This window comes from Pimephales promelas, chromosome 23 (assembly GCF_988280905.1).
Source record: "Pimephales promelas chromosome 23, fPimPro1.hap1.1, whole genome shotgun sequence".
NCBI classification, from domain to species: Eukaryota; Metazoa; Chordata; class Actinopteri; order Cypriniformes; family Leuciscidae; genus Pimephales; species Pimephales promelas.
In genome coordinates, this window is record NC_142791.1 from 13228121 (window position 1) to 13249051 (window position 20931).

Sequence of the window (20931 nt, forward strand, 5' to 3'; positions counted from 1 at the left end):
GCAGGTGTCTCTCTGGAGTCTTCAGACATCAGGGTTTAAAAGCAGAAATCAGCTTGATCTCATTCAATCTCTCTTCAGGCTCTTTAATGAGTGAATCTCTGCAGAAATGACAATACCTGCATGCTAAAGCTTCCTTTCTCTTCTGATCTCATTTAGTCTCATCTCTTCTTTTCGTTTGTCGCAATGATGCCTTTTTCTTTCTCTTGCCTCGTCTCACCTCACATCTTTTCATCACATCTCTCCTTTTTTCTTCATCTCTTCTCGGCTTATCTCATCTCTTGTTTGGTCTCATCTCACCAAAACTCTATTCTTTCATTTCTCATCTTAGCATATATTATGTCTTGGCCTAATCTTCTCGTCTAATCTCATCTCACCTCACCTCTTTTCATCTCTCTTTATGTCATCTCGCATTGCCTTGTTTAATCTCAGCTCATCGCTTATCCTCTGATCATCTCACCTCTTCTTTTTATTTTCTTGCCTTGCTTGTGGTCGTCGTTCATATCTTGCCTTGTTTTGTCTCGCACTTGTCTCATCATACCTAAATTTGTCTTGTCTTGCTCATCAAGTTCATTCTCTTTTGATGTTGTCTCATCTCTTCTTGTCTTGGTTCATCTCTTTCTTTGCCATCTTGCCTTGTCTTTTCTCATGTAGTCTCTGCTTTTCTCATCTTGTCTCATTTCTTCTTTTCTTTGCTCATATCACATCTTCTTTTTGCAAACTGCTTTGTCACTTTGTCTTTTCTTGTCTTTTTGTATTTTCTCATATCTTCTCATCTTGTCTCACCTCTTCTATTTTTCTTGCCTTGGCCCATTTTGGCTCATCTCTCATCATCTCATTATCTCACTTCTTCTTCCCATTTCTTTCCTTGCTTTGTGTCTTCTCGTCTTGTCTCCCCTCACCTCTCCTCTTCTTTTACTTGCCTCATCTCATCTTATTTCTTCTCTTTTATCCCTTTTCCTCTGTTAGTCTCATGTCACCTTTTCATATTCTGTCTTCCCTTGTTTTGCCTTGCTCTTGTCTCATCTAACCTCACTTCTTCTCGTCTTGTCTCATTTATTTTTCTTGTCTCAATTCACCTCTTCTTTTCTAATCATATCTTGTCCTGTCTTGTCTTGCCTTGCCTTGCTCTTGTCTCACCTCACCTCACTTTGTCTAATCTTGTCTTGTTTTTTCGCATCTCATCTCTTTCCTTCTCATCTGTTCGCATCTCTTCTTTTCTTGATTCACCTCTTCTTTTTTATTTTGCCTCGCCTTGTTTTGTCTTGCTCTTGTCTCATCTCACCTCACTTCTTCTCGTCGTTTTCTCATCTCATCTCTCGTCTTGTCTCTTTTCTCGATTCACCTCTACTTTTGTTTTATTTTCTCGCCTTGTTTTGTCTCGCTCGTCTCATCTCACCTCACTTCTTCTCATCTAGTCTTTTCTGATCTCGTCTATTCTCATCATGTCTCATCTCTCCTTTCTTGTCTCGATTTACCTCATCTTTTTGTATCTTGCTTTGTTTTGTCTCATACTTGCCTCACCGAACTTCACTTTGTCTCGTATCATCTCATCTTTTCTCATCTCATCTCTCGTCTTGTCTCTTTTCTCGATTCACCTCTACTTTTATTTTATTTTCTCGCCTTGTTTTGTCTTGCTCGTCTCATCTCACCTCACTTCTTCTCATCTAGTCTTTTCTGATCTTGTCTCTTCTCATCTCGTCTCATCTCTCCTTTCTTGTCTCGATTTACCTCATCTTTTTTTGCATCTTGCTTTGTTTTGATCGTACTTGTCTCACCTCACCTCACTTTGTCTCGTATCATCTCGTCTTTTCTCATTTCATCTCTCGTCTCGTCTCTTTTCTCGATTCACCTCTACTTTTGTTTTATTTTCTTGCCTTGTTTTGTCTCACTCGTCTCATCTCACCTCACTTCTTCTCGTCTAGTCTTTTCTGATCTCGTCTCTTCTCGTCTTGTCTCAGCTCTCCTTTCTTGTCTCAATTTACCTCATCTTTTTGTATCTTGCATTGTTTTGTCTCGTACTTGTCTCACCTAACCTCACTTTGTCTCGTCTCATCTCGTCTCTATTCACCTCTACATTTGTTTTATTTTCTTGCGTGGTTTTGTCTTGCTCATGCCTTATATCACCTCAATTCAGTCTTTTCTCATGTCTCTTCTCATCTCGTCTCATCTCTTCATTTCTTGTCTTCTTTTTGTATCTTGCTGCTTTTCTCAGCTCATCTCTTTCTCTTGCCTTATCTTATCTCACCTAAATATTCTCTCAGAAACAAAATATGTGCAAACGTTTATGTAAACAACTGTTTATTTCCTTAAATAAACACTAATAAAGTTGGAGGAAAGAATTTCAGAAAATTGGAAAAGGGTCCCCTGTGAAAGGCACCTCTCATAAGACAATGTGAACTCCTCAGCTTAGTCCTGTTATCATTTGCACACTGGGTTTTCCCCTTGGACCTAAATCGAGAATATATGAGACAAAATATCATACCTTGTGGCCATCTTCAAGCAGCAAAAGACAATTACAGATGCCTATATGAGATTACAGAGAGCTCTGGTCGGTCCCAGGTGGAAGGTTTGGCCCCCGGAGGCAGAGACAAAAGCAATAAGTCCATACACTTGACCTTGCCTCACACTTTATACACTTTATACACACATACACAACTGGTTAAATGACAGTGGGATTGCTGAAATCCAGCATCTTTTCCTGTTCCCGTGTATAAGACAGTCGTAGAGGGAAAGGAAGCAGATGTTTAATCAGTTTACCTCTGATAGAGAGAGGAAGAGACCATTAGAGTGACCCAGGACTACAAAATTGATCCCACATCTCCCATATTCACAGCCTTGCGGAGGCATTTGAGCCCTGTTAGCGCCCTTAGCTTTGTCCGTTGTCTTTTTTATTGACCTCATTACAATGCTGCCCGTGTTTGAATTCGTTTTCCTGTGTCGCCGAGGGTCGAGACCTTCGCCTTGAACTGTCACACACATAGATTACACTTTATTTCTCTGCTGTCTAAACAGACACACTTGGGATGGTATTGTTTTTTGGGCGAGACAATAAAGCCTCATCCTCCAGTGTGGTTTTGCATGCTTTTATTTGTTTTCTAGCAGCAGAGTTAGATGTTACATAAATTATAAAGAAGAAATATGTGCAATGAGGCTCTATGTGACTCAAATTACTTTTTAATCTCTCATATGGATTGAATTGTCAGTTTGATAAGTGAGGCAATAAACCTTACAATTCTTGTTCAAGAATGTTTTGTTTTTATTCTAAATGATCAATAGTTTGCTTTATTACATGTTTGTGTGTTGATGATGTTGGTCAGTCAGTGGGACTTATGTGCTGGCTTATTTGTGTGTTTTTCGCAGTTCTCCAAGGAGAAGTACCTGCTGGAGTCGCCCCCGGAGAAGCTCAGGAAGGAGCTGGAGGAGGAACTCAAACTCAGTAGCAGTGACATGAGGAGCCACGGCTGGTACCATGGCCATATTCCACGAGAGGTGGGTCAAGTTTTGCTATGCTATGGTACAATGTTCACTTTCTGTCCACTTTGCAACTTATTTTAGCCTAGTAACTCCCACTTAAAGGCTTAGTTCACCCAAAAATGAAAATTCTGTCATTAAATACTCACCCTTATGTCGTTCCAAACCCATGGACTATTTTAACAATGTTTTTGCCACCTTTCTGGGCCTTGAAAGTTGTCAAGGGAGGGACAGAAAGCTCTCAGATTTAATAAAAAATATCTTTATTTGTGTTCCGAAGATCTTATGGGTTTGTAACGACATGGGGGGGGAGTAATTACTGACCGAAAATCATCAGAGTGAACTCTCCCTTTAAGGCCCTTGCACACTGAGTCCAAAATTCTCATCTGAACTTTTCGCACGTTAAAAAATAAATACGACGTCACGTTTTTTTGCACTCGTTGCAAGCATTTTGAGAAGTGTTTTGACAATGGTGTTTGGACTCGGTGTGCAAGGATCTTTAGAAAGAAATAGACTGCCTAACGCGTAAATCGACCAATCACAGTTCATGGAATCGGAAATCTCGGAAATCGATAATGGACCAAAAAATAACTGAACAAAACTTAAAGGAATAGTTCACCCAAAAATGAGAATTATTCCATTATAATTTTCTCACCCTCAAGTCATCCTAGGTGTATAAGACTTTCTTCTTTCAGTAGATATTGGAGCTAAATGAAATAATACCCAAGCCTCCAGGGGGTTAATAACTGCCTTCTGAAGTAAAGCTCAAGTGAAGCACTGGGGACTGTAAAAAAAATCCATATTTAAAATTTTATGAACTATAATCACTGACTTATGATTGGGTTAGAGGTCACTCTTCCGCTGGAACTCGACTCTCTCGTGAACGCGCGTACGACCATTGCCAGAAGCCAGTGATTATCGTTTACAAAATTTTAAATATGGATTTTTTTTACACTCCCCAGTGCTTCGCTTAAGAAAGTCTTTATTAACCCCCTGGAGTCGTAAGGATTTTTTTTTTTTTTTTTTTTTTTTTTTTTTTGATGGATGGATGGATGGATGGTTTCGCTTTTTGGAGCTTCAGAAACTCTGGCACTATTCACTTCCACTATAAAGAGCCAGGATATTTTTAATATAACTCTGATTGTGCCAGTGTTTACACTCTTCGGGGAAGCAGCCTATAAATGATTTATAGTTGTTTCTCCGTGTTAAGCTGGAATGGAAGACAGTATTTAAACTTCAAAAAGATTACACACTTCAACTTTGAGAACAATAGCTGTCAATTGGAATTCCACAGCATGATATTAAAACCAGTGTGCAACTGTGCATGCAACTGGAGAAGTTGGTAAATTAAAACTTTTGTTAGCCTTTTTAGAGTGTTTTCTGTGTGCCTTTTGTACATTTGTTTGTATATTTTATATTTGCTTGTTTTGTGCATGTTTATTTGGTGTTTTCAGTTGGTGTATGTGTGTGTGTGTGTGTGTGTAAGTAGGCTATGTCCTTTTTTGCACCATAGAGGCGAAAAACTGCAGCCCACACTGAGTCTACTATGAGAGCAGCCATCTGGGCATTAGCATAATGTATTCCTGCTCAAACTGGAGTAAAGACAAACTCCAGCCCTCTCTATTAAAACTATAGCTAGTCACCATGGCGATACGCCCCCATGCTGCACTTCTGACCTCACCAAATGTGCTGTTGCGCCATCTGCTGGAGCAGATGCATGCATCACATTAAGACTTCTGTGTTATTTCATCAACTTTCTCTTAAAATGTGCTTGTGTAAAATATACAAGTCATTTCTGTTGATTCAGTTGCCAACAGCGTGTAGTAAAAAATATGTTACCACCAAAAAAAAAAATCAAGAATTTCCAACCATCTATCAATCCATTCATCCAGCCTTCCATTCATTGAACATTTCCAGAATGTATAGTCCAACAGTCTGTCATCTAATTTGGAATTCAAAAACAAAATTTAGTAGGCTAAATATAAAAAAAAGCGATCTAATCATTTAAAACAAGGTGACGTAAACTCACAAATAAATATATATTATACATTTGGTAGTCTCAGACCTAGGAGTTATCTTAAGTCCTCTGATATTTTGAGCTGTGGTGCTCATGTGGGAAATATGGGTTTGAGTCCGGCTGTTCTGTTAATAAACCCTCTTGTTTTATTTGTATCAACAGGCTTCCGAAACGTTGGTTCTACGAAGCGGCGACTTCCTCGTACGGGACTCCCTGTCGACCGTGGGCGACTATGTGCTCACGTGTCGCTGGCAGCAGGAAGTGATCCACTGTCGGATCAGCAAAGTCCTGGTCAAAAGCGGCCAAACCAAAATCCAGTACATGCTGGAGCATGAGGGCTTCGACTCTGTCCCCACACTGGTCAGGCACCATGCTGGCACGAGCCGCCCCGTGTGCCCGCACACCGGAGCCCAACTGCTGTTTCCGGTCAACCGAACGCTGCCGCTGAGGTACCTGGAGGCGACGTTTGCTTTAGCTGGTGGAAGACCAGGATCTGCACATTCACCATCAGCCCAGAGGGGGGCGCACATCAAGAGGCGCAGTGTTACTATGACTGATGGACTGACCACAGAGAAGATCATTCCTCACAGGTAGACCTTCACAGTCATCTTCGCTACTAGTATATGGCTACTCATAGTGCCTTGTTTTTTGTTTTGTTTTGCTTTGGACCATTCATTTAGTGTTTTTAGTGACCACCAGGGGCCCGTTTCAATAAGGAGGTTCAACCAACTCTGAGTTAAAGCTTGAACTCAGAGTTGACTTACCCTGAGATGGGAAACTCTGAGTTTTCGGTTTCAGAACAGCTGAAATGAGTTAGTTCAATCAACTCTGAGTTGACTGACTCTGAGTTAAGCGCGTGCACCACAGCTATAAAAAGCCATTATCAATGGAGCGCAGATATTACGAGTCACCATGGCAACAGCGCCAGACAAAAAGAGGTGTTGGGTATAATTAATTACCAAGTAATCTAAATATTGTAATTTAATTAAAGGGATTACTCTTAATTCTTCTTTAATTTAAAATAAAATATGATGCAATTACATTAAATAGGCTACTGCATAAACTATAGAACAATTCAGTATAAAACAATAGTGCATTTAGCATACATTTTTAAAAGGTATATTTTTATATAACCTTCTCCCTCTACACACTTTGATCAATTCAAGAATAATTCATGCAATTGTATATTGTTAATTTGAAAGCATTAAAAGTGCAGTTTCTTGTCTCTCCTCCTTGTATTAATCAAGTGGTTGAGGTTGATATAGGATTTAGAAATATGTAGACCAATACTTTCTAGAGATAGTAATTATTACATTAATCTAACTACACCGTTGAAGATGTCATTTGTTGTTAATAATTCATAACTATTTTAGAGTAACTGTTATAATATCAGAGGTGAAACTGGAAGAATGTTATTCAACCTAAAGTAGTCTACTATTACTTTGATACATTTTTACTTAAGTAAAAGTAAAAATACCAGTCTAAAAAATCTACTCAAGTAAAAAGTAGTTAATTTAAAACATGAGTAAAAGTTGCTGAGTAACTTGTTTAACAGCGGGGGTGGGGTGGGGTGGGGGGACTCCCCCATGTGGGGTTGTAACGTATGAGAGTTTCAGAGTATGAGAACCGTCTCAGAAAATATCACGGTTTATGGTATTAAACAATTGTTAAATATATAAACTGCATTATTAAATTACGGTTATTATTTTCATCAGTTAAAATGACAGTTAAATAAATTAAACATTTGTTCAATAAAACATTATATCAACTAACTTAAATAATTGATTATGATTATGATTGACATCTTATTTTTTATCATGAATAACTTATTAAATTTTATTACAATTTTTTCAATGATTTAATAGAAATATATTATCCAAAACAGTGGTAATCAAATAAAAGTTTAGCAAATGTTTTAATCCTTTTATTTTTTGGCAAAGTGCTGCAAAACAGATTTAGTCAATTAAACCATGGACAAACAATATATATATTCCTTAAAGAATGTGTAAATACATTTTAGTATTATTGTTGGTGTTTAAACAGCACTTCCTCTTTAAAAAAGGGGAGGAGACCGCAAGAAACTCTGGGTTTACCGAAGAAAACCTGCTCCCGACCAGGTTAGGTTCACAGAGTAAGTTACCATGGTAACTGACTCTGAGTATAAGTTACCTCTCTTTCAGAAACGGGCTTGACTTACTCTGCTTTCTCGGGTTTGATATACCCCCCTTTCTGAAACGGAAAACCCAGAGTTTCCCTCATTTCAGGGTTAACATACTCAGAGTTTTCACTTAACCTCCTTTCTGAAACAGGCCCCAGGAGTTAAATTGTTTCAGAGTAACAAAATAACATTTGTTTTGTTTTGTTTTTTTGTTTTGTTTTGGACCATATTCATTTTGTTTTTAGAAACAACCAGGAGTTAAATTGTTCAGAGTACCAAAATAACGGTTTTGTTTTGTTTTGTTTTGTTTGTTTTGTTTTGGACCATATTTATTTTGCGTTTTAGTGACCACCAGGAGTTAAATTGTTTCAGAGTACCAAAAAAACGTTTTGTTTTGGACCATATTTATTTTGCGTTTTTAGTGACCACCAGGAGTTAAATTGTTTCAGAGTATCAAAATAACTTTTGATAAAGTTTAGTTTTATAAATAAATAAATGAATAAAGTTTTGTTTTGTATATTTATTTTGCGTTTTTAGTGACCACCAGGAGTTAAATTGTTTCAGAGTACCAAAATAACTTTTGATAAAGTTTAGTTTTATAAATAAATAAATAAATAAAGTTTTGTTTTGTTTTGCGTTTTTAGTGACCACCAGGAGTTAAATTGTTTCAGAGTACCAAAATAACTTTTTTTGTATATATATATATATATATATATAAACATGCTCCATGTTTCAACCCAGGATATTTGTATATTTATATTTGTCAACAATAGTCGCAGAAACACTGCGCCACTCTGTAGATTCTGGACAGTCGGAGGTGAAGGAAATCACAGAGAATCGCGTAGTGTATGATAGGCATAAGGTTTTCCCAAAATTATCTCTAAAATACCCATTGAAGTTTGTGCTTCATAATAAGCCTAGTTTCCTAATCTTGAATATTAAGTTTCATTCTTGGCGTTCAGGTATCTCAGGTCTGAGATCAGGCATTGGTGTGTGCCCAGTGTTTTAACAGTCCATATACACATGTGCCATAGATGCAGGAGTGATATGCTCATGTAGGATGTCTTGTATTATCAGTGCCGCCCAGTCTGCAGAGCCAGATGAGCCTCAGACAGTCGAGCCAGAGGTGAAACCAGCGGAGGGCAGCAGCTGGTGTGTGTGTATCTTTATGTGTGTGTTCACAGCTGGCACAGACCCCCCTCCCTCCCATTCACTCCTCCTCACTCAGTTTTCCAAACAGACGTGGCCACATGGAAACCCTTCACTTGCTTCTGTGCATGCCATCTCTAGTATCACAATAGCACCGAATGTGTGTAGTTTAGTACGCTTGTAGCTGTGGTATGTGGTTTACCAAAATTAAATGCCAAAATGCTATATACCTAAACCTTTGGTTTGAATTGTTTTGACTTAAGGTGTGAGGAATTTAAAAGCATGTTTGTCCTTTCCAGCCCCTCTACGGTGCACCATAAGGATGCGATGAGGAACTGTGCCATGAGCATGGATCAGATCCAAGAGTACCGCTGCCCGCTGTCTCCTGTGGGCGAAAGCCCTCTGTCCCCTGCCTACAGCTCCAGTGAGTACACACAGTCCATGCGCAGACCTGAAGATTTCATCACATTGATACTGTGTACAAACTGCCAACCCATAAAAACGTGTTTTGTTGGTATAAATTAATGTAGATAGGTTGGTCCAGTGATGTTAAATAATATTTTTGAGTTTTACAAAACCGCTTAATTTAGAAGTTAACATTGTAGCACTGTTTAAAGTGTCCATAATATGCTCATTTGTGCATTTATAATTTAATTTAATATATGCTAGAATACATGTAATTGATTTCAAGTAAAAAAAACACATTATTTGTTATTTGTTAATTATCAACAGCTGTAATCTTCTATCTATTGTAACTATGGCATTGATATTGAAAGTCCATACAATGTTTTTTTTTGCCCTCAAAGCGGGGGTCTTCTTGACATCGCAAAATCACCCAAATATTCTTAGAGGGATGACTAGCAACAAATGTATTACATGCTGATGTTGCTAATTAACTGAAATAATGGCAGGAATAAAATTACGGACCTTTAAGATCGTAATATAAAAACTGACATAAGCTGGTTGTAGTAGTTTACATGCACAGATTGTAACAGCTATGTTACAGGGCAGGTTAAATAATAAAAATGCATAATAGGTTCGCTTTAAGGGTTATTTAACCCAGTGTTGTTTTATTTGTCTCTCTAGTTTCCCGCCACAGGCATGGCTCAGGTGGGCGTGTCCTCGCCGTGATCCCGCCCTCTCCAGTGATGCGACGCTCCAGCGATCCACATCTCTCACCGTCCTCCTCCAATAACAACCTCCCCTGCTCGGACATGCCCCCTAGCACACACTCCACACCTGCCCACGGGTACTCATCCGAGAGTTCGGAGCAGGGCGGCAGCTACTGCGAGCTGAGACCCGGACAAGCCCCCAGTACTCCCTGCAAGAGCTACGTGGAGAGGCTGAGAGTGGAGGAGGGCCGAACCCCAGGCCCTGGAGCCCCAGACGGGGTGGAGGGCTTCATGCTCCCCCTGGTGGAGACCAGCTCCTCCTTCATGCCAGGGAAATACCAGTCCACTCTTCTGCCAGCTGAGAATAAACCACTGGAGATGAGTGTGTTGAAGAGGGTGAAGGAGCTGCTGGCGGAGGTGGATCCCAAAACAGCCGCCAAGCACATCACCATGGCCGACTGCATGGTAAAACACACAAATAAATACACTGACACTCCTTATACATTAATATGCATTTGTTTGGTTTTACATTTACATTTTAATAATTGAGTAGTTTATTTTTTTTAACCATTTCTATCTTAGAATATTTTATCAAAATTCTGGATAAATGGTTCAGTTGTTCGTTCACAAAAGTATAACTTGGATAAAAATGCATACCCATTTTTATTTTTTGTGACTTCTTTTTTATTATATTTTTAAATGTATAGCTATATTCAACTAACTGTAAATAACTGTATGAATAAGTGTGAATAAGACTGACCAAGATTGTATTGTTCTTCCATTGGTTCCAGCCACTCTAAAAGTGCAATATCCATTTGATATGATGATGATGTAACTGGGGTAGATGGTTACAATCACACTTAAAAAAAAAAAAAAATAAATAAATTTAAAAGCAGTAAGAGCAGTTGACAAGGTCTTCCTTTGAAAAACAGACAGTGTACCCATGTATACAAACTTTAATGTTAGATGCGATTAATCATGATTCATTGATTTGACAGAACTAATATAAATGTGTTATTATAATACTACTTAAGTTATAATAATAATGCATTATTTTTTCATTATATAGAATTATATTATATTTGAATTGGGGCTGGGCAAAAGATTAATCGCGATTAATTGCGATTAATCACATCCAAAATAAAAGTTTGTGTTTAAATAATATATGTGTGTCTGTGTATAATTATTTTGTGTTTATATAAATACACACACATGCATGTACATATTTAAGAAAAATGTGTTATTGATATATCAAATATGTATATTTATATATAATATTAATTATGTATAAATATGTATAAAGTATATACATGCAAATATTTCTTAAATATATACATGCGTGTGTGTGTGTATTTATATATACAAAATAATTATACACACTACACACACACATATTATTTAAACACAAACTTTTATTTTGGATGCGATTAGTCGCGATTAATCGTTGCCCAGCCCTAGTTTGAATTCAAACAGTCAGTGAAGCTGTACATGTAGAGATATAATAAGCAGATCACTTTTTTCAGATCTGGTCACATGATCCTATGGACCAGGCTCTGGTTTCAACTTCATTTTTTGTTTTGGTTTTGACATGATTATCACCCTTAACCACATAAATTACTATAATTGACTTATTGACACCTGATTAATACTGCAAATTGTTGTTTATTATCAAATAAATCATTTTTCACAAGTATTTATTTTGAGGGCCAAGTTCCCTCTACACATTAATTTTCCAAACGCAACATTATGTGCGGCGCATCTGATAAAATCCTGACCGCGACCCAAACCTTTCATCCGCTTGTGCTCTCGGTGCTGCCTGCCATTAACATCTAAACCTCCAGGGTTAATAAACTCTTTCCACACCGCTGTGTACCACATTCATCAAGCGACGAGTTCACGGCTAATTAAATGTCTTCTGTTCTCTGACTGTGAATATATTAGGATGGAAATAAAGGGGTGGGGTTGAATATATTGCTCTTGTAACTGTGTGTCCATCGGCAGGTTGCTAGGATACTGGGCGTTACCAAGGAGATGCAGAGGATGATGGGAGTGAGCTCAGGCCTGGAGTTGCTGACTCTTCCTCATGGACACCAGCTGAGACTGGATCTGCTGGAGAGGTTAGGAAACACACACACACACACACACACACACACACACACACACATAGACTTCAGTTGAATAGCACAGAGATTGGTAATCAGCTATTTTAAATTGAAATGATATTTCCCAACATTACTGATTTGCTGTTGTTTTAAATAAATGCAACCTCGGTGATTCTCGTATCGCTGCAGCTGAAGTGTGTCAGTGTTAGGAGTGATCAGCTGTATCTATGGTCTCTTGATCTCTAGGTTTTACACCATGTCTATAATGATGGCGGTGGACTTGTTGGGCTGTACGGGCAGCACAGAGGAGAGAGCCGCGCTCCTGTATAAAACCATCCAGCTGGCGGCTGAACTCAAGAGCAACATGGGCAACATGTACGGGTTCGCTGCGGTCATGAGAGCCCTGGAGCTGCCGCAGGTCAGAACACACACCTGTCCTCAGAAACTCGACTCTAGTCTAGTCACACTTGAATCGGCGCATTGAGCATGGAAGTCAATATGGTACTGACAGAAAGCGGTTCTAATTTTCGGTTCTCTGGTGGTTGTTTAGATCTCACGGCTGGAGCAGACGTGGATGACCCTGAGACAGAGACACACAGAAGGGGCCATCCTCTATGAGAAGAAGCTCAAGCCATTCCTCAAGGCCATGAATGATGGGAAAGGTAAAGTAGAGCGTCACTCAATTCACAACGACAAAATAATATATTAGCGTTCAGTAATGATAATGTCATTACTTATCTGAGAAATTACTTATCTGATAATATCATTACTGAAACTGAGACCAGTATTAAATAATTACCAAAAAAATAGAAAGAATTACATTGACAATATAGCATTATTCTTAATATTAATGGAATTAATATTTATTTAAATTCATATTAATGTAATCGGTATATAATTTTTATTTATTTATAAACTTTACTGAATTTAAATTCATGTTTAGATTTATTTGAAATTTTTGAGATTATAAAATAAATTAAATTAATAACATATTAAATGTGTTGGATGTATATTATTTAATATGCTCACCTCGGGTCATTTTGACCCAAAAATCATTTTCTTTCGATTTTGTGTTCATCGGAGTGGTGCGAGACCTTGCCAGTTTTGTCACACTTGAAATTGGAATGCGCACACACACACACACACACACAAATGAAGGGATGAGACCATTGACCATCCCAAGTGTAGAACACACTCATACAACTAGAAATCCCATGTAATGTTTTTTTTTTTTTTTTTTTTTTACAAATTATAAAACTCAATCAGTGAGGATGCAGACCACACACAGATAAGAAGTGGTTAGATTTGAACACATTTACAATGCTGAACAACCCCTTGCAGTTTCAACATGAACCTCTAGTGGCTCTCAAACCCCGCTTTGTAATCCCTGACATAATGAATGAGGGTTTCTATATATATATTTGATTATAATAAATGATTGTGTGTCTGTTTCAGAGAGCTGTGTCCTCTCCAACACCTCTTTTCCTCACGTGGTGCCGGTGTTGTCCCTGCTGGAGCGCGGTGTGGCGGCCGGCGAGGCGCTGGAGTCGTGGGAGAGTGTGGAGTCTGGTGTGGACGTGGTCATGAGTCACCTGGAGGCGGCGCGCACCATCGCTCACCACGGGGGACTGTACCGCACCAACACTGAGAGCAAACTACAGGGTAAATCCTCACCCGTGCCTAGAAACATTTTTAGAAATACTTGTTTAGTGTTTTTTTTTCTTTTCTTTTTTTTTTTTGCAGAGGGTCTAGGAGAAAAAAAATAATTATTTCGTAGATGTGATTTCCTGCATTCTGGTGCATTTTAGGCCTATACCACTACGAGAAACCAGTCAATACCAATTGTCTGAAAAGACTATTAATTTAAGTTACACATTCTACATTGATTAAAAAAATAATCAAAATATGTTTTTAATGGTAGTATTATTTTATACAGAAATAAATTATTTATAATTTAGATGAGAATAAAGTTAGTGTTCATTAAGGAAAACAAATATATTGATCTGAAATATAGCACATTCATTTTAAATTCAGTCAGGTTCAATTACCAAACATAAAATCTTCATTTAATTTAAAGCAAATTATAAATTTAAAATATATGGGTTAGAGCCGTTGCAATCCTTGATGAATAAAAGTATTGATTAATTTTTTATTTATTTCCCCCCAAAAAATAAAATGAATCTTCTTACAGACCCCAAACTTTTGAACACTGAACAGTAGTCAAAGTCAAAGTTTATTTATATAGCACTTTTTAAAAACAAGTGTTTAACAAAGTGCTGTACACATACATACTTATGCAAACAAACCAACATGACCAAGATACAAGAAATAAAAAAATAAAAAAGTGCTTTTAAAAAAGTACTATATAAATGAACTTTGACTTTGAACACTGAACAGTAGTGTTTAATGTTACAAAACCTTTCTATTTCAGATAAATTCGTCAATCCTGAAATAAAAATGTAAATAACTGTTTTCAACATAGATAATATTATTATCTAATAACTGTATTAGAATGATATCTGAAGGATCATGTGACACTGAAGACTGGAGTAATGATGCTGAAAATTCAGCTTTGATCACAGGAACACATTAACAACTGTTCTAAATTGTAATAATATTTCACAATATTCATATTTTTATGTAAATGCATGCATGCATTCAACTAAATGCAGCCTTGGTGAGCAGAAGAGACTTCTTTTAAAAACATTAAAAATCTCACTGTGTGTCTGTGTGTGTGTGTGTGTGTGTGTGTGTGTGCGTGCGCGCCTTGTGCTTGACTCTTGCATTGTCAATACAAGACCAAAAATGTATGCACCTCTTGATGGAAATAAATGTTGTGCTGTTATTTCCATCAATAGGTGCATATATTTTTGTTCAAGATCTTGTATTGACAATGCAAGAATCAATCCTGGAATATGGTCATGATGCGTCTTCCTACATGGTTGTTTAACAAATGAAAAGTTAGAAGAACTGTTGCCAAACATAACATTCTATATGTGTCACATATTGTGATTTGCTGTGCACTAGCATATAGTATTGTTTTCATTTTGTTTATGTGGTGGTCACATTCTCTCTCTCTCTCTCTCTCTCGCTCTCTCTCTTTCTCCCTCTACTCACAGATTTCCAGGAGCGGAAGGAGGTTCTGGAAATCTTCTGTACAGAGTTTCAGATGAGGCTTTTATGGGGCAGTCGTGGCTCGGAAGGAAGTCAGGCCGAGCGCTATGAGAAGTTTGACAAGGTCCTCACCGCTCTGTCCCACAAGCTAGAACCTCCTGTACGACACAGTGAATTATAGCACCCCCACACCCACAAAATGGTATGTTTCCTGACCTATCTGCCACTCCTACTCCTGGACTGGACCATTTTGCTTTTTTGGGGGGGAGGGAGGGGGGAGCGATGGAGAACATGACAATGTGATTTGCAAAACAATGCACAATAGGGGACAGGCTTTATGCGAGCATGATAGCGCCCCCTAAAGAACACAGACGTGAACGACACGGCAAGGGAATGAAATAAAAATCTAAAGCCAAAATCTCTTCTTCAGTGACGGTGACCAAGGGCACTTCCTTTTCAAAAAGAGAGAATGTGATGAAGTTGACTTTAACCCAATGGGTCTGAATCCTGTTTTATGTGAATCCACGAATTTGTTCCCATCAGCTTGTCAACGAAGAGCAAAGATGTCTTGCAGAGGTGACGCGTCTCCGTACCGGAGATGAGACTGCACTGACGATACACAGTCACCATTTATTGCTGGAATAGACTGAACACACACTCACTTGTCACATGTCTGAATGTAAGTTGCCAAATCATTCATTCAAACAGATATCTGCTGGATAAAGAGTCTTATCTTTGACTTTTATTTTCGGTACTGTCGTGGCTTTATTGGTCGAAATGGAGTTGACAGTTACTGTGAGGAATTGAGTGTCTAACAGATGCTCACATTCACACTTTCCAAGTTTATTTTTGTCATATCAAAGGGGTCATATCAATGTTTCCTTAGTGTTTGGAATAGGGTTCATTTCGTAACTTAAGACCGCCCACTTTACACATCAACATTACAAATTGCATATTGATTCAGACTTTACTCCTAAACATAAGGAGAACAACTAATACTAGAGGTAAAACTGTGAAAGTGGTCGAATCCACCACATATCGAAGTGTTTTTAGGTTGTGTGTAGCACCTACAGCTTTGCAGATCCTTCTTAATGTTGGAACTGGGTCATTTCCAGTGTAAACTGGTCTAAACCGTTACATGTGGCGGAAATAACTATATTTCCCATTTCAAATATGAAGAAAGACAATTGCATAAAGTCTTAAAGGCACAGGGGCACATAAACAGCCTGTTTAATTATCAACCAAAAAGAGAGAGGAAATATTCATGAAAAAATAAATTATCAATGGTTGTGGGGTTCATTATAAATGGACATAATGAAAAATTTAAATAGCAAAAATCATGATCTGACCCCTTTAATATCTTCCATGACTGACCATGCTAGTCAATATGGCCATAGCAATGTGTTTTTAGCTGTTTTTTTAGATGCATTATGTATATTCTCAATGAGACTAGATCACAATGAATGTCATTTTGTAGTAAATTATTTAAGAGACCCATATAACAAAATGTTACAGACCAACTCCATGTCCAGATCATGTTAGCAAGTACATTCATTCAAGCATTCAATGTAATGTTATGGCAATAAGGTAAATCACAACCCGCTATATGGAGGCTCATTGTGTTGAAATGCTAATGCATATTGCTCATATTTAGGATGAGGAGTTTTCCCAACAGATATCAATTATACCTCATAGTGTGTGCTATATATTGAGGTGCGGCGATCTATTACTTGATCATATGATTTCCAATTCCGCATAAAAAAAATAAATAAAAAAAATCCCATAGACTTCAATGAGGGATTTGAGAGATATTTTGATTTGTTGCCACCTAGCAACCACATAGAAACCACCCTAGCATAGGCATAGCAACATTGTGGCATCCTGCTGGCGAGTTTTGTATGAGCAAGTACCACTATTTTCATTGAGTTTTATGCAGACAAAGTTTGAAAGAGTTAAATAACAGTAACAATTTCATTAACCCTCACTAGTCCAATACTGTTTTCATATTCTGGTAAATTTAGCCAAACAAAATCCAAAGTCACATACATATACCTCTGTCAGAAGTGTAAATGCTCTACCCTTATTTCTGGGTAGGCTACCATAAAAAGTTCAGCGTAGCCTATCTGGTTCTAACGCGATCTATTGTGTATCATATACAGGCTGCTATACTTCACACCCAGTCTATCAATGCATACTTCCAGGGAATTTTCTGATGGTGTTTTTTCAGGTATCTTAATAAATGCACATCTGAAAGTAGACGACGCTGTCTGACACAGATAGAGGAGCATTGTGGGATGAAAAGTGTGTAAAAAGTATGCAATTTCACTTTTAGCCAGAAGAGGGCTCTGTTTAGTAAGCTAAAAACAGTACATGGAAGTAAGTTTTGAACCTTTTGAAAGTTTTTTTTTAATAAGGCCTGCTGGTCTAGGACTGTAACTTGTGTTTGGTTTCTCTACTGTAAAGGTAAATGTGTAACTATTTCGTTTTGTAAATAGTTACCCCTAAACGGTCGATGATAGACGAGTTGGACGAGGTCACGTGATTGCATCCTTTTATTATGTGCTGTACATACTGGTATGTCATATGTTTTGCACTCGTTTTTTCAAAAAAATAAAATACAGTAAGCTTGTGTTGTTTGTGATTTATTTCCTCCAAGGATTATTTAAAATCGTATTTGATTTTAACCTACGCTGAAATTCATGATGCCTAAGATTAGTGTAGTAGGGTATTATTTTCATTGGTCTAATGTTAACTTACAAAAAAGTACGTTTATATCTATCTATCTATCTATCTATCTATCTATCTATCTATCTATCTATCTATCTATCTATCTATCTATCTATCTATCTATCTATCTATCTATCTATCTATCTTCATTGCTGTGATCTTTAGATACATTCATTTACTGTGCTAAAATTACGTATTTAAATGTATATTTTAAAATTATATTAGTGTTGTACACTTCTGGGTCAAAGTGAACAGAATTGAAACAGTGCAGTTCTACAAAGTGAGCACAAGGTGGCAGCAGTGTCAAGATAGTCTCCAGTCAGCCGTATTGACGTCAGCATCCTCAACTCCCTGCACTTGACCCTACCTAATAACACACACACACACATTTTAATGTGTGTTTGATGCAGACACAAGACCAAATGTGTAGTAACTAAATATAACCTATTATCATTTATGTCATAATATGTTGGTGACTTGCTTTAAATAGCTGTTCTACAACTGCGCAGAATCAAATTTAACCATCTGAATGTAGTTTCTATTCATAAAACTTGTGAAAAAGAGTGAACAGAATATGCATATGGTTTCTTTACCTGTGTGTGGGTGTGCGTGTTTATATGATTTATGAGGAACTTTGTATAATCACATCACATGGGTACTACACTGTTATTACAACGTAAACTTAGTTTACAAGGACATTTCCTGAGTCCTCGTAATTAAAAAAACACATACAAAAAACACTTATATTAAATATGTAAAAATACTGAAAGTTTTCTGTGATTTCTGTTAGGGGATAGAATATACAGTTTGTACAGTATAAAAACGCCTGTGTAAATTCCTGCACCAATGTGTGTGTGTGTGTGTGTGTATGTGTGAATGCACTGCAACAGAGCATGCGTAGATGCTTTGAGTTGTCGTGCATCAGGCTATAAAGTGACTTCACCAAGACAAGATGGTGGCTACGGAGGGGAGGTTGCAGCGAACCCATGATGCAATCTCTCAGTGTGTGTGTGTGTGTGTGTGTGATGTCCTCAGCACAGCTGTGTCAGTCAGAGAAAGGTCCACCAGGCACTGCTGGTAAAGCGGGCACTCTGACAGACACAGGGACATGAAGCACTGAATGCCCACTCAGCACACACACACACACACACGCCGAGCTGCCCGTCACACACCACTGTGTTCAAAATATTGGGGAAATGCAGATTCAAATCTTTTATCGAAGGCCGCAGTGGTCTGTGAACTCAAACGACAAGCCACACAATAGCATAAATACACAATCTGCTCTGAAAGAGAACAGGACCTTATCAAAGCTAGCATATGGAATATTATACAATATATTAAGAACCAACTTTTTTGGTGTTTTTGTGAAGATTGTCAAGATTTCAAATTAGATTTCATGTGCACGTGACTAAAACTGGTGCTAAAATGTAATATTTATTTTAGTAACAGAAAAAGTTGATCACTTTACCTGTGAACATTGAGTAAAATATGAATAGAATATTTTTATTAAGGATTAATACAAATTCATTCTTTATAAAAAAATATATACACAATAAATATATATATATATATATATGTGCGTATATATATATATATATACACATATAGTTGATCATCTTTACCAAATAATACTATTAAAAACATATTTAATATTTAATATATATATGGTAAACAAAAAACAAAAAATGACGAGCTTTTATGTATTAAGTGTTTAATTTGTTTAATTTTAGTATATGTTATTAATACATTAATATATTTTTATTAATTCTTATTATATGAATATATTTGATAATATATTAATTTTAATTATATATTTATGTGTGTGTCGAGTGTGTGTGTGTCACATGTGTTTTTGCGTCTCTGCAAGCAAAACAGAATATTTAAAACAAAAAAATAAATGGAAGTTCAAGGTGAACCTGTCGTTCTACTGCAGTATTATAGTATGTGACTTTCTATTTGTTTTTCAATCTTGTGAAAATGCCTTTTGTGTGCCTGTGGGCTATTTCTGGGTGAAGTGTTTTCCAACACAACAGGGTTCTGGGCTTGACATGACTGCTCGGAAAATGCCTCAGATTGTGTTAAAGCAGCTGGGTAACGCTGTGACATGCAGCATCTCATTCTTTCCAGCCTATTTTGATTATATTTGTGTCATTATGTTTGTTGAATTTATTTCACTCTTTCTCTCTATTTTGTTGTGGATTTATTTACAGACGGATCTGTTGGTGACAGCAGAGGAACAGCCTGCCATGTGCTGAATGGATAAGTACATGTAAAGTGACTGGATTACATGTCTTGGTGCTTTAACACTTTGTCATCTAAATCTAAAGCTCATGCCGCATCCACAACTACACACAATCACACACACACATGCACACACACACACACATACACACCACTGAACTCATGTCACTGTTAGTCATGACTCATGTGCAGCCTGCAAAGTTAACAACTGTGCTTTTAAAGAAAACACAACAGAAGCCAGGATTTCTAAACATGTTTGCCATCAGTTTGGTTAATCAGGGTTATATGTTAACAACATATGTAGTGAAGTGTACACATACCAGTCTGATAGTCCAAATTCAATCTGATAAATAGTATTTTTTGGAAGTCAGTCCGAAGTGTCCCCTCATGTGACTCTCTGTGGCCCCGGGGCCCCCCTTGCCCCTCACATTAGCACATGAATGGCCGGCTGCAAAGGGCCAGTTCATCCTCGGACGCCAACAGAAGGCAGGAGATTTGCAATTCAATCTGCTCGTAGTCGGGACAGACCTGTCAGCAGTGTGACAGAGGCGAGGGGGGGACCGCCACATCACTGCACCATACATCACGCTCGCCTGAGGAGACCGAGGGGACACATTTAAGTCACATTAAAAATAATCATTATAATCAATGAGCAATGTGACTTTTGTGATGGTTACAGTACATCAGGTAGGCCTGATCTGACAATGGAAACCTCCCATTTTTCTGGCAAATTTGTAAATTTGCAAACAGTAAGAATTAATGTTTAGCATTTAAATACACACAGTGTGTGTGTGTGTGTGTGTGTGTGTGTGTATATATATATATATATATATATATATA

General features: G+C 37.6%; 1 protein-coding gene and 1 long non-coding RNA gene across 6 annotated transcripts in view; one reads left to right on the forward strand and one right to left on the reverse strand.

The window, feature by feature from the left end:
• sh2d3ca (SH2 domain containing 3Ca) overlaps nt 1-17752 on the forward strand; it is a 57231-nt gene extending 39479 nt beyond the window's left edge. For 3 of the 5 annotated variants that reach the window (XM_089126456.1, XM_089126458.1, XM_089126459.1), the window contains 9 exons: nt 3361-3489; nt 5651-6078; nt 9095-9219; nt 9882-10372; nt 11909-12024; nt 12256-12427; nt 12560-12671; nt 13465-13671; nt 15129-17752. In XM_089126456.1, coding sequence (XP_088982582.1) covers nt 3361-3489; nt 5651-6078; nt 9095-9219; nt 9882-10372; nt 11909-12024; nt 12256-12427; nt 12560-12671; nt 13465-13671; nt 15129-15304 — 1956 coding nt within the window. In that variant the 3' untranslated portion in view covers nt 15305-17752. Of the gene's footprint in view, nt 1-3360; nt 3490-5650; nt 6079-8723; nt 8799-9094; nt 9220-9881; nt 10373-11908; nt 12025-12255; nt 12428-12559; nt 12672-13464; nt 13672-15128 lie in introns of all 5 variants that reach the window. The other 2 variants (XM_039677932.2, XM_089126457.1) reach the window with 2 other exon arrangements.
• LOC148969423 (uncharacterized) lies at nt 13222-20702 on the reverse strand. Its single transcript, XR_016149603.1, has 2 exons — nt 20412-20702; nt 13222-13689 (listed from the first exon to the last, which is right to left on the reverse strand). It is a non-coding gene; the product is annotated as an uncharacterized LOC148969423 (long non-coding RNA).
• Nucleotides 20703-20931: the final 229 nt, after the last annotated feature.